Below are 14,792 nucleotides of genomic sequence, written 5' to 3'. Positions count from 1 at the left end.
CTCTTGGTACAGGTGTGGGGTCCATGAGCCGCTATGAGCAGGTGCTGCATCACCTCCGTTACCGCAACTGGCACCCCACTTCTCTTGAGACCCGGAGGTTCCGGATCAAGTGTTCAGAACTAAACGGGCGCTACACTAGCAATGAGTTCAACTTGGAGGTGAGTGTATCCTGCCATCCTTAGGGAAGGCCTGACCCACCTGTCCATTCCCTCATCCGTTCAGAGAATTATCACAAATGCCTTCTCCCATCCCTCCTTGCTCTTCCCAGGTCAGTGTCCTCCACGAAGTGAGAGTCTCTGACAAGGAACATGTCAACCACCTTATTGTACAGCCACCCTTCCTCCAGTCTGTCCATCACCCTGAGACACGGAGTAGTATCCAGCGCAGTTCAGGTAGGCTATCTCCATGGCAGTTCAGATACTGAACCTCATAGTAGCCACCAAACAGACAGATAAATTACAGCATCCAAAGTTGTTCAGAGGAAGGAAATTCTATCACAGAGAAGCTACAAAGCCTTTCTCTGGACACTCTCCGTTCCAACAGGGAGTCATCAACTAAGCAAGAAATTTCATACAATCAATAATGACAGAGATTAGAGTAAAGGGCTGGGACAAAATTATGCTCGTCACTTAAGGCCCAACTCAGAAGGTCCCCATGAACCCCTCACATAGTCACCAGATTCAAAGTCCTCCACCCATGGTTTTGCTTGAACATTTGCCATATTGTGCCACCATCTGCATTCCTACTAGACTTTATAAGGCCTGAGTTTCACTGGGACCTTCCATATAATTTGAGGGGAAAGGCCATGGGTGAAAGAGAATCTTCATTTATTGAATGCCTACTATGCACCTATATAGAAAGCTCACAGAGTTTATCTCCCTCCCTCTCCACAATTTCCACAGCAGAGTGAGTAGAACAGTTGATAAACATTTGATGAAAGTAGTATCTCAGACTTAAGGACCTGGAACCCTACTGTTGGGAATTGGGAGGGAAGGTTGTATTGTGAACATGGATGCTTTGTGTTTCAGAAGAAAGAGCTATATCTTTGATTGTCATGTTGTTTGGGTTCCTTTCTTGTTTCAGTGGTCCCGAGCATCGCCACTGTCGTCATCATTATCTCTGTGTGCATGCTAGTGTTTGTTGTGGCCATGGGTGTGTACCGAGTCCGAATTGCCCACCAGCATTTTATCCAAGAGACTGAGGCTGCCAAGGAAGCTGAGATGGACTGGGACGACTCTGCGCTGACTATCACTGTCAACCCTATGGAGGTGATCCTCTCTGGGACGAGAGCTCTGAGTGGGGCGCTTCTCTTGCCAATCAGCTTGGTTCTCCCTCAGCCTCAATCCAGGATCCAGACTCCTCCTAGTCTAATGAGTCCATTTCCAGCGATTCTCCCATCTCTGTGCTGCTTTAGTCCTCTTGACATGAGCAATACTTCTCTGTGAATCGTGTTCTCTCATTTAAATGTGTGGATCACTCTTAGCCCAGGAAAAAAAGGAGAATTTCCTTATAGCAAGCAGTCATTCAGTATCTGTTCCTTACCCCACTGTAGTTCAGAGCTGACTAACATTCAGGAATTCAATATTGAACTCTTGATTAGCTAACAGTGCAAATTAGATGGCCTATGGAGCTCACTTATAGGCTCGGAAGAAGTTAAATCAAAACGACAACAGCCACACCTGCCATTTAATAAGCTCCCTGTAAGCCAGACCCTCTGCCAGATGTTGTGTCTGTAGCAGCACCCCGTGAAATGGGAAGCAGCATCTTCATTTACCAACATGGGAACTGAGAGAGGAGTTGTCACATGTTCAAATACACGCAACCAGCATTCAAGCTCAAGTCAGAACAACTCTAAAGTTCACTTGACTTCAGTTGTCCAACAGCCCCCAGAAAACATCGATGACCATGCAAGGTCTATATACCTGCCTGGTCTATATACCTGCCTATCCTTCCTTTTGCCCACGGGTGCTTAGTCTAGAAGACACAAGCCCAGAGGAAAATCAGGAAAAGTCAGAGGCAGAGTGTAGAGATGATCATTGCTGGCTCCAGTTTTAACAGCAGCTCATCTCCTGCTCCAGTTTCACACCCAGCATGCCAGCATGGCTCATCTAAGGATGCTGGCGGTGAGCATTCCCATCCACAAAGAGCTGAGCTTAAAGTGTGAGAAGCAAGAGTGATCTGAGGAGCAGACAGTAGTGTAATTCAAAAAGGCTAACCTCTTGCTGAGGCTTCAGTGGGGAGGGGCTGGCCATTCAAGGAAATGATCATTACAGCAGGCTACAGCAAGGGAGGCCTTGTAGAAATCACACAGAATTGGGCAGAAGGCCATCTAAAGAGTTATGTAGCCTCACAAGGCAACATATCACTCAGGACCTGATTTTCCAACTCAAAGCGTAAATCCAGAAAGGGAATGTTGCCGGAATCACTGCAAAGCTAGAAGAAAGGAGAGTGGAACTGGAAAGGGTGGGGTGCGGTTTGAACGCACAAATCATGGCCAAAAGGGGCAGGTAGGGAACAGTGAGGGCATAAACATTGGCTCTTGCAAAAGAACAGTTTCGAATGATAGCGCTTTGGCTTGGAAGCCCTGCTATTTCCAGTGACGCGATGTTCCCGCATGGAAAGGTGTCCAAGATTAAGCATGGTTCTGCACCTGGGAAGCAAATAGTTAAGAGCCTGAGATTTCCATTTGAAGGGTCTGAAAGATTCAGTAAATGATGCTGCTGGTTTAAATACCCATCTATCATTGAGACTAATACGTTTCCTTGACTATGTGCTGCTATGTTAGACCCTTATCTGACTTTCTGAGTTTCCTCTTTTATAGAGATTGTATCTCTGGGCAGGATGAGGGGTTTGGCTGTAAGTGAAACGAATCCCAAGACACTTCAGGGTTTGCTGCTCTTAGCTCCCATGTGGCCTCTGCTGAGTCCCTGATGCATACTTCTTTTCTCTCCTTGCTGTCCAGAAACATGAAGGCCCGGGGCACGGGGAAGATGAAACTGAAGGAGAGGAAGAAGACGAAGCAGAGGAAGGCGCGAGCTCCAGCAGCAGTGGCTCCGATGACAGCGAAGAGGAGGAAGAGGAAGGGATGGGCAGAATCAGACATGGGCAGAGCAGCACCAGGCAAGCCCAGCTGGAGTGGGATGACTCCACCCTCCCCTACTAGTGCCCATGGGCTGATGAGCAGCGTGTGTGCCCCTTTTGTAAAACCCAACCCAATGTATGCCCAAGCCTGTCACACTCAACTCTGGTTTCTATGACAGGTCTGGGAAAGCCATCAGCTTCCTTGAGTCTGCCCCCTATGCTTTGGGCACTGCCTTTGTCCCAACCATGGAGCAGTTCCCAGAGCCCAGTGTCACCATCCATGGGGACTGCAGGGTGGTTACATTGTCCTGTAGCCCTCACTTCTTTCTGCTCGGGGATCACCCAGAATCCTGTCATCCAACCTGCAGAGTTCTGGTCACCTTGCTCTTTTCTGCAGGGGAGGAGCTCCCCTTTCTGTCACTTGCCACCCCTAGACTCAGTGTTTTCAAATGCCTTGGGTTATAGCTCACTGTGTATGTACTTGACTAAATAGCCTTTCTCCACCTACACCAGCAGGTCTTCCCTATGCTGGGTATCCAGGTTGCTTCATCCAGAGAAAGCAGTAGAGTCTCACTCATATACCTAAGACCTTAGGGCTTAAGAATTGAAAAGAAAGCCTTTGTTGGGGCAGAATTGAGTTTCCATGGAAAGGCCCATAGTGTAATTCACACACACACACACACACACACACACACACACACACACTTCTGAGCTTGGAGAGCCTTTCTTTTTTTACTTCTTCTGAGACTAAATAAATTGTATAGCAAGTTCAAAACCAAGAGTCAGTTGGATTTTGGCCATAAGTAGAGTATGTCCTCATCATAGGCTCACTGGCCAGCTTTCCAACCTGCCTAGGCAATGTCTAAACCCACGTGGCTGCCCTGCCCAGGGCTATCACCATGATAGAACCACAGGGCCCAGGAAGCACTTCATACAGGCACTCTTCAAGTGACAGCTTGGGCATGGATGTCACTAGGAGCCAAAGAAAGGATTGATGGGATGACCCAGCAAGGCTTCATGGTCGATAAAGATCTGCTTTGGGGTTGGTATAGCTGGACTCGCCCATATAAGGGTAGCCCAAAGGTTGACAAGACTGTCACCACCCAGCCTGTGGTCCCTTATCTCCTATGTTACTGTTTTCTCTTTGGGACATAACATCATTTCAGATGTAGTCGAACAAACATAGGCTCTACCAGTCTGAGATGTTAGTTGGGAAATTTAACTGCTAGGGATTCAAAGTATCTGAGCAACAATAACATCGGCTTCTTTCTTCTTCTCATAAAAGGAGGGATGCTTTGAATAGGGGGCAAATATATCAAAACCTTAATTTCTTGTTCTTTCTTCTTATTTTAATAAGAAACACTTTTCCATCTGCATTCTAACGTGGGCACCTCGTGAGGAGAATTGTTGCTATAGTAACTGGTGGACAATCTTTTGTGGCCTAGAGAATAGCAGGCAAGAATTAAGGCCATCCCCATCATCCCACTCTGCCCCATGGCCATCCTGAATTGGCTTGGCCCAGGCGGTCTCTTGTCACATAGCATTCAAATCCAACTGAATGTTGACTCTTCCCTGTGTCATATAAGCGGAACATTCAGGGAGCGATTATAGCTGACGTCCTCTAGTCCTCTGCTCACCCTCCAGGTATCGAGGATCCACACCAGGTCTTTTCAACCTTCTGGCTGGGGAGATCTACCTTACGTTGTTTTTCCAACTCCCAGAGTGTCTTGTGCATAATTCTCTTTCATGAGCCTTCGGATAACACTGTGAAGTATTTGAGAAATGGCTTATTAGGGACAATTTTTTTTGTGTGTGATGGGTAAACTGAGGCTCAGAGTCAGTGTCCTGTTCAGAGTCATTCCAAGATACAGACTACCCCTGTGTTCCTTGTCCATGGTTCTACTTATATTCACGTTAACATGTGTTTCTGAGCATCTACTATGCGCTAAGCACACTATCAGCAGCAATAGGAATGGGATGAAGCAGAATGAGACAGACCTCCCCCCACAGAGGACTCAGGAGTTACTGAAAGGACACAGCCAGGCATGGAGATTGCACAGGAGACAGGAGGATAAAGTATCAGATGCCACTGGAAGAAGAGGAGCACATTTACCAACCCATCCCATGCCCTAATTTTTCTCTCTTGGAAGAAACGCAAGATTTTTATATTCACTGAAAGGAAATAGACACATCTCCTGTGAACTACCCCAGTCAGATTCCCCCTTTTCCATCAGGCCATTTCTGCACATTTACAAGGGAGAAATCTACAGGAAGGATTAGGCTTTACAATCCTATTATTTAAATAATAAGACATTCTTCAGTCAAGCATTTAGGAGCTACTGAATTCTCCCAAAATTATGTCAGTAAAGGGAACAGTTTGCATGTTTAAAACCAATCTTTTTTGAATGAGATTTTGATTGCAAATATTTAAGTTTAGAGTTTGAGAGCACTTTGCTCTGCACTGACTTTTCAGTGCCGATGGGTGGATGGCTTTTCCCATGCCCCCCTGGGCTACCTCTTGTGACTGCATTCCTCATTTGTGGTAGGGCGAGTTGTTTGCGCTGTTAGAATGCCTTCATGGTTTTTTGGGGGGTGGTAAGAGAAGAGGCGGTTGAAAGCTAGGAAGCTTTGGGGTTTGGCAGCCAAGATGTATATCAATCAGTTCAGGAGCCATTTGGGGACAAATTTGCAGGGAAATAGTGGTGACACAAACTAAAACCTTCCCTTCTTCTGTCATGGCACAAGGTCACGCTGCATGCTAACTCCAAAGCCAAGGCATCTAAGTGATATTCCTGGGACAACAGGCTTTTATCCTGTTCTCAACACTCACTTAACCTTGGGTAAGATCAAGGATGGAGTGGTTATAACATCGTCAACTTCAGCAGGTAGCCAGGTGAAGGCATAGGCCTCCTGTCAGCTACTCTGACCAGCAATGCAAGGCGCTAGTCACACTGGCTTTTGCCAGTGTCCGGAATATGGTGTTTAGAAACCAAAGTTCCCAGATGTTCTGGACACTATGGGACCTCTAGGAAGAGGTGAGAGACCAAGGAAAGACAGACTCGGCCCCCAAGAGAAAAACTGACGGGTGTGGCCATAGACTCGTCCACTGCTTTTCTTGCCAAATGGACAACCTGGGTCTGCTCTTCAGAGCTTGAAGATAGGTGGGCTGCGAGTCTCAAGTAACTCAGAAGATTGGGAGGAGGAGAAGCAGGAGGATGCCAGTGAGTTGCCCCCAGTGGAGGAAAGCCATTAAACCCACTGAAGAAGTGTCTCAAGGAATCCTGAGTATATTCAAATAGATTTTAAGCAAATTCTGTAAGTCTGACTAAGGCCCCAAGTCACACAGGTACAAAGGGATGTGATTGCTGCCACAGAACTTTCTGAGAGCTTTATTGAATTAACCATTCATTCCCACCACTCGCAGTTTAGACCAAATTCTCTGACCTTAACAAGAGAGTTTGTCTCAAGGGACACCCATGGAGTCTCCATGGAGATAACGACTGCTAGAAAAACAGTGCCCCCCCCCTCCTGCATCAGAGATCAGCAAACTAAACTATCTAGAAAGATCCAGAGAGGAAAGCCTTAGGGTTTTGCAGGGCATTTGTTCTCAGTGTTACTCTTCTAGACCCTGCCTCATGCCATGGAAGCAGCTTCAGACAGTACCCAAGCAAAGGAACATTCCAATTAGTCTCTCCATCTACTTTCCAGGAAAACTAATCTATGAGACTGAAGGGGGGAAAAAGAGGCTATTTGGATTCATTGAATTTTCATGTCATAAACATTTTACTCTCTTATTTCTCATTTTCTACTCAAAACTTAGCCTTCTAGACATCTAGAAAGCTAGCCACCAGGCAGATCCATGTGAGGCTGACTCTCACCCTCAGTCCATAGAAAGCAGCCATCCCTCCCCCCCCCCACCCTCCTCACCCCCAGAAGAAAACACCCAACAGCTCCCTAGTGGTCATTGCCTTGAATTGAACAGCTGGAAAACTCTGGGCTCTTTCATTAAAGCTCTCTTAGAAGTTCACAGGAGACTGGAGGAAACACAAAAGAAGCAGGTAAAATGAGCAACCAAAATCCCACTTGTTATTTCTGAATTGAAGAAATCAGACAAATATTCCTAAGGGTTGGATGCCTGGACCCAGAGACCTGGCTAATCACTGAGCAGAGGGGCTCCCTCCTCTGTTGAGGCAAGTGCTAACTCCCCAGGCTAAGCACCTTCCTAGCAGGGCTCAGTCCATAATGATTTCTAAGCAGGAGTGTTCATTATCTGGGACTGATTTTCATTTCAGCCCTGTTCATGTCTTTGCTCTAAAAATGATCCTAAAGACTTGTGGCTGTTCGAATCAATAGCAACACAATCAGCAGAAAGCCCTACCCGGCAACACTTCAAAATTAACAGCCTCCTTGCCTCTATGACTCAATATTAGCTGCAAAGAAAAGAGTGCTTTTTCTTAATCATCTCCCCATTTAAATTAACCAGATAGGCTTTGCAAAAAAAAAAAATACATAAATAAATAAAAATGTGAGCGAAAAAGTCTAATTCTTTAGAAAAGTGGGTGATGTTCACGGAGCATATGGTCTCTGGAGGGATCCCCAAAGCCTCCTGCAATGTGCTCAGCCAGGTTGGGATGTTGCAGGCTTCTCTATCTGTGCCAGACATTTATCGAGGCTGACAAGCCAAAGCCCTTGGCACGGTTTAATTTTCATGTCACCGCGTTCCGTTGTCCAGCTGGAGGCAAAGGAAATGAGCAGTGTAAGTTTCCAAGTCAACTCCAGGACCTTCACTTGCCTGTCTTTATTTGTTTCACTTTATACGTTTATCCTGCATTAGCTTCCTTCTGACACTGGATGGAAAAGGGGGGAGCTGGTTTTCCGGGGAGCTACAAATTAGGAGCTAAGCTTGACTTTGTCCCATGGTGACAAAGAGAGACAGAAGTTACCTCCATGAGCATGCCAGAGAGCGATTGCATTGAGTCACTAGGCAGATGGGAGTCTCTGTTTACACCTATGTTCCACAAATTCAGCAAGTGCTCACCAAGCATCGTGTGTGCTTGATTCTAAGCCAAGGAACAGGGGAGAGAGCATGACCTAGAGAGGATCCTCTGCTCTTGTAGTGTCAGAGGGCTCCACACACAGGACTGTCGGGGAGAAGTTTAAGATGCAGTCATCTAGTTTAAGTCAGATGGTAGGGATGATCCTAGGGGTGCTGAAGGGCCTCTGTGAACAGAGAGAGCGTCAGGGAAGTGAGCAACCTGCTCCTAAATCCTGCTTAGTTATCATGGCTCGGGTCATGTATAGAGGAAAGCCTTTCCCTTTATGGAGAAATAATTTGGCTGATGGCTGAGAGCTGGTGAAGCTAAGACAGAGGTAGTCCTCAAACAGAAGCAGTAGGCAGGCAGACCAGGAAAATTGTGAACAGTGCTTTAAGTGGGTCCAGGGGGCTTCCGGCCAAAGCCCAGGGTCTGACTAGCCTGATGCAAGGTTCACACATGAAGGACTGAGCTCTGGCTGGGTGATCTGCAGGGCAGCCGCAGCCGCAGCAGCCACAGCCACAGCAGCACCCTAGAAGCTAGTAAGGCAGACTCTACAAGGGAGGTTTCAGCAAGCTGTACTCTAAGAACAAAGCTCAGGAAGGCCAGGGTTTCAGCGCTGTCTCTGGGGAGGATGAGGCCAGCCTGTGCTGGCACTCGGAGGAGGGAGAATGGCGAATGCCGTCACAATTCAGACACTAAATTGGATGGGTGGTGGACTGCTTCTCTTGGAAGGACAGTAACCCGTGTTGCTGAAAGTAGGAGAAAGAGAAAAAAGGAAGGGAAAGGTCAAAGCTGCGGCTTCATCGGCCGTGGGAATCACATTCCTGTGGTCCATGTAGGTACCAGGCTCCAACCATTTTCCCTTCCTGACGTACGCCATAAGATCTATGGTCTAAGCACCATAAACCTTCAGCTGGAACTTCTTGTATTTTGTCAGTCATTGTGCCTATGACCTAAGTCTAGTCTCATACTAGGATCTCAAGGTCAAGGTCAGAGGTCAGGGCATAGAAGAGGAACAGATAGCACATAAGGCAGGAGAACCAGTCATAGTGAGTTTCTACAAACCCAGCCCCCGTTCTGCTCAGAAACATGGCACCCCTAACAGCCTCTTCGCTAAGCCCCCTAAGTTCTCCAAAGGGAGACTGAGGCCAGCTCAGAGACCAGGTTGAGAATACACATCTCTATGAAATTAGAATCTGCCTTTTTATAGCAGAAGAAAATGGGGGGGGGGGAAGAGATCAGAAAAGAAAAGATAGGACATGCCAGTTATTTGCCTGTGAGAAGCACTAAAGGGGTTTTGCTTTCACAGCCTGGCCTTTCTGAGGAAAGTCCCTGCTGAGACTTCTTTGCCAAGACGTAAGGCAGTTTTCTGTGCTTCCCTTACATACCAGCCATTTATTACCAAAGCCTCCGATAGGACAACACAGAAAGTGATGGAGAGTAATCTGGAAGCAGGACTGTCCTTGGCAGGTTTGCTTATGTAGGACAAGGAGCCAGTTTGCTTTGGGGCTGGAGATAAGGTCCAGACAAGGATATCGGGGGTGGGGGAGGGGGTGGGGGGCTGCGTGAGTTATAGAACGTCACCCCTGAAGAGATCAGACTGTCAAGGAATGAGACACCGGATGGAGTCACCAAACAGCGTATGTGAACTGGTACTTTTGGGCCTTTGGCAGGCAGACCCTAAGGTGGTGCTACACTCCAAGAGCCACAGTCTACCTTCCCAGGGTACCCTAAAAAAAAAACCCATGACTGGATGCAAACAGTACAGACCCCAACTTTGCCCGCCTCCACTTGCCACCTCCCTAAGGCAAAATGAGTAACTGATGTGAGGGTGCTGCTCCTTCCCTATGGATGTAACCAGGGTATCCAAAGCATGGCATCTGGCCCACGGCACGGGCTCAACAAAGGTTGAGTAGAATCCCAGAGATCACCTGGCCTTGGAGAACGAGTGTGGCTTGAAAAGTTAAGATGCCCTGGTGGAGAAAGGTTCCTCGAGCCCAGTATTAGTCTGCAGTTGTCCTTTGCAAAATCACTAAGGAGGGAAGAAAAGTGGAAGGGTGGGGGAGGGCAGGTGACAATATTTTGTGCTTCCCCATGGAAGCTGACAGGAAGGAACTTTTTTCCCCAGGTAGAACCAGTAACAGGAGCCCTCCCCACCACGCTAGGAGCAAGGGCAGCTAGGCCATGATGAGCCCCACTTTTTCTACCCTGTGAGTCACAGGACTGGGGAAATGGAGCTTTAATTCGTTAATGAGCCCAGCTCCTCGCCACTGACACACCCCTTTTATTAGCTATGCTGTGGAAAGATTCATCACTATGAAGCCCAACCCCCCCATAGTCCGATGAGACAAGGGCAGCAGACACGAGAGACTTCAGAATACAGGCGCTGGATATTAATCACAGGAACAAAATCATGTTGGCTTTAATGTTTGCTTTCTCTTTATCTGGGAGTGAAAATGCACCTCTGTTACCTGGAGCCTTTAAACTGAGCATTTCAGAGCAGAAGTGGGACACAACCACATAAATATCGAGGGTTCTTTTCCTCAGCAGAATGAGCTGTCATAAAAACAAAAGAAGCTAAGAGGTTATTTCTATTTGCAAAGGCAGAGAATCAACACACAGGTTTTAGGTCCAGACTCCAGCCCGTCCTGTGGAAAAAGGGCAAGGAGGTAGCCTCTACTCTCTGAAAGGATTCCTCGAGGGCCCAAGAGTAAGGGTTCAACTGGATCCATGACTCACATCGATGAGTGAAATGCATGCATGCATCTTTGGAGGCAAAAGTGCATTCATCCTGGCCTTCAGGGAAGGCTGGGCTGTGGCTCTCACCACTACCCACTCTCCATGATGCAAAGGAGCCCTGGAGCTCTGGAAGAAGTATTGATAGCCCTTTCACAGACACACTCTAGAAGGGTGGAAATGGAGCCAAAGTTTTGGGCAAAGAAAGTTAGACTTGGTACCCGGGTGAGTCACTTGAACAGGAGGGGAAGAGATATGGAGTGAGAAGGTGGTAGAGGTGGAGGGTAAACTGGAAGCTGATTAGAATCAACAGCATCAGAAGCAACCAGGAAGCCAGGGCACTGCTCTATATGTAAACATATTCATGTGTCAAAGGAATCATGGGTAAACAATGCCATGTGACCACAGAGGCAGTTAACTGTAGTTGCTTTACAAGCCAGAGGCACTGGAAGCAGATGACAGATCAATCTCCCTACCAGGTTTCCAACCTTATCTGCTTCCGAGAAAGAGCTGTTGATGCTGGAAAGGCATGGCAGGCGATTGGAGAAAACCAGATGGAAAATAGAAAGAAGAAAGTTTATGTAGAAGCCAGTTGTTCCCAGGGAAACCTGTAGTTACTAGAGTGGGCCTTGTTACGTTACTGCATGTGCATCGTACTGTCTGTAAGAAGGAGTCAGAATGATGGGACAGGGTATTAGTTTAGGGAATTGGAGTAATAAGTATAGAATACCAGACATGACTAGGTGAAGAGCAGCTGATAATATATATGTATGTACATATATACAAATCTATACTATGGAAGTAGGATACAAAACAGATAGGTCATTAGTCCCAACCAACCTTAATTCTCTGGATGCCTTAGGTTATTCTTATTTGCTTTTAGCTCTCAAAGCCCTGAAAGAAGTACCTGGAACACTGCAGGAGTCATAAACATTTGGAAGTGAAGCATCTAGCTTGTCCTTACTTGGTGAAGACTCAGTTTATCACTAGACTCCATATTGACTGGACCCTATAGAAGCAGGTCAACCACGCATATCTCCTAGCTTAGAGAAGCCTCCGTGAATCTTCATATTCTGTGCAGTAGTCAGACAGTGGCAGACACTGGCCATGAGCAGCGACAGTGTTGCTTGCACACATTTAGAACATACCCGAGTAACATCCCCAACGCTGTTTCTACAGAGCAGAGGCTGCCCAACCTACCATTGTCTCTGCCTTTCCCTAAGTACTTGCTAAATATTGTTCACCCTATCATCTTCTGTCATTGATGCTGGGACTAAATATAAAGGTTTTGGGGTCAGCCAATCTCAGACCCTTCCCTCCTCCCATCTTTGGAGAGGATGTCACCATTTTAAAGCCTTGTATGAGAAACCTGTTTGTCCCCAGCTCAGTGCATGGGAAAGGCCTGAGATGGACAGACTGCTCTATCTACTGGAGCCTCTTTGGGGTTCACTCTGCAGAGAGAAAGAGCAGTTCTCATTGTATGCAGTCACCTTCCACCTGCACCTGACTGCGAAGTAGCCTACTGGTCAGTGCAGCTGGAGTGTCTTTCCCAGGAGCCAACCGGACGTGGGGTTTGGGTGTTCTTGGCACACAGCAGACTTCTGAGCCTCTTGAGCTGCCTCCAAGAATGAATCTCCTTAGTCTACAAAATGTATTTATTTGGTAACTATGCTACTGTGTGTGTATGAGTCTGATACAATGCAAACCTTGAAATGTCTTACTAAAAGGAATTATGAATTCATAGAGAATTGAATCCAACCTCAGAACAGTGCATTATGCTGTCGGTCAATAAGGTTGCCCAGCCACGGGGGACCAGAGAAAAGCCTTCCCCTCCCACCCCTTTCCTTGGTGGCCTCTCCCTCCCTAATTGCCCTACCAGATTCTAACTGATGCAGAGTGATGGCTGAGAGAGTACATGTACATAAAGATTTAAGAGGGACATAACCCCTGGGGGAATCAGTTGAGTTCCTTCCCATGGCTGTGATCTTATCATGCCTGAATCCCAAACTTTAAATTTCTAACAATTTCGATTCTTGAAGTTTCTGAGTAATTTGTTAAATGCCTATTCAACACAGACAGATATTTATTTTCAGCCTTGGCTTGTAAATGCCTACAAACTGATTCATGTTGGTAGTCATTACGACACTTCTGTGAATTGGTTGAATAAATATGATTTTAGAATTTCACAGTAACGATGACTTCTGAGAGTTTTTGTTGCTCGGACGTGTGGTGGGATGAGAGGCTGCTTTGTCTAGGTCAGCGTCTCCAGTGCTCTCGCCTAGATCCACATGGGTGAAAGAGGCATGGTGGATGTGACAGTGGTCACACAAGAAGTTGACCCTTAGGAGGCTTCCTTCAGGACACACGAGACTGGGTGTATTGCCCTTGGAGACAGCTAGAAGGATGATCAGAGTGAGAAGGGGGGCCTTTACTGAGTACCTACAAGTTGCTGGAGCTATGAACCCTAAGATAGGATATTCCTCCTGGTAACCATGAGACCCACCCAGAGGAATCAGAATGCTTCCTGGGAAAAGTGAATATGAACATGACCCATCCCCTCTTTGATCTGGTCCCCTACCCCCATGCTGACCTGCCTTTAGACACAGAGGCCACTCAGAGCTACCTTGGCATGGGACCTCACAGAATTGGGCTCCCTCTCACTATCCAAAGCCAGTAGAGGCCCAGAGCACTTCCCTAGGATTCTATGTGCTGTTGTTACAGACTCTCCCTCCTGGTTTCTACTGAAACAACACAACAATACTAAGCCTCACCCTTCAGTTGAGTATCAAGGGAAGTGGGAGGAAATTCAAACAAAATACCTTGGGCAGCTGCCAGGATAGGTCAGTGACAAATAGCATTGGCTGCTCTTCTAGATGGTTCTGTTCTACATGGAGATGCGTACAACCATTTGTAACAACACTTCCAGGATATTTGATGCCATCTTCTGGATACCATAGGGACCAGGGATACATGTGGTGCATGTATACATGCAAGCAAAACACCCATACACACAGAACAAAAATAAATACATGTTTGATGTCCTCAGAAGTTCTATTAGTTGGTTAACAAAATGTCTGATGGCCAGACAGTGGTGGCACATGCCTTTAATTCAAGCACTCAGGAGGCAGAAGCAGGTGGATCTCTGAGTTCAAAACCACTCTGGTCTGTACAGAGCTAGTTCCAGGACAGCCAGGGCTACATGGAGAAACCTTACCTTGAACACACACACACACACACACACACACACACACATATGACAGGGAAAAACTTAAATCCAAAGGACAGGTTATTTTGGCTCCCAATTTTAAAAGGTTCAGTTTATAGACTCTTAGTCCCATGTACCTGGGCAGAACATTAGGACAGAAGAAGCCCCTGATGGAGAGATGTGTACTTTATGAATAAGAGATCCAAACAGGAAGTATCCAGAGACCCACCATGCAGTGACCTACTTCCTCCAGTTCAGCCTTCTAAATTGCCAGAACACCAGCCAAATAGTGCAAGCAGCTGGGGTTCCAAACATCCAAATAACAAACCCATGGGGGAACCTTACAAATTCAAATCATAACAGAACCACTGGTGGCAAGGAGAAGACACTGAACATGACACGCACACTGCTGCATGTCACAGCAGGCATTCTTGCTTTCCTGTGAGCATCCTCACGGGCCCCATCTGCCTCCCGTGGGTCCCCTGCCAGCTAGCCTCAGCTAGCCTCCTCACCTCTTCCTTCTCAGATGGGCTAGCCTCTTCACCTCTTCCTTCTCAGATGGACGTGGAAAAGGATGGGCTTTTTCTTTTCTCTAGGGAGAGAAGCTTTGTCACCCTCCCTTCCTGACCTGATATCCCACCCAAACCCACCTCCACCATCCCACCCACAAGGTGCTGACTCTTGTACATAACTGACATGTGTACCGTCAGCGTTCTTTCCACTTGATGTCAACC

General features: G+C 47.0%; 1 protein-coding gene across 3 annotated transcripts in view; it reads left to right on the top strand.

The window, feature by feature from the left end:
- Clstn2 (calsyntenin 2) overlaps positions 1-13,045 on the top strand; it is a 585,486-nt gene extending 572,441 nt beyond the window's left edge. The window contains exons 14-18 of one of the 3 annotated variants that reach the window (XM_021206691.1): positions 13-158; positions 269-392; positions 1,084-1,268; positions 2,963-3,120; positions 11,737-13,045. In XM_021206691.1, coding sequence (XP_021062350.1) covers positions 13-158; positions 269-392; positions 1,084-1,268; positions 2,963-3,120; positions 11,737-11,797 — 674 coding nt within the window. In that variant the 3' untranslated portion in view covers positions 11,798-13,045. Of the gene's footprint in view, positions 1-12; positions 159-268; positions 393-1,083; positions 1,269-2,962 lie in introns of all 3 variants that reach the window. The other 2 variants (XM_029543014.1, XM_029543015.1) reach the window with 2 other exon arrangements.
- Positions 13,046-14,792: the final 1,747 nt, after the last annotated feature.

This window comes from Mus pahari, chromosome 10 (assembly GCF_900095145.1).
Source record: "Mus pahari chromosome 10, PAHARI_EIJ_v1.1, whole genome shotgun sequence".
Taxonomy (NCBI): Eukaryota; Metazoa; Chordata; class Mammalia; order Rodentia; family Muridae; genus Mus; species Mus pahari.
Note: the sequence above shows the minus strand (reverse complement) of the source record. Positions and strands in the feature narration are given on the sequence as shown.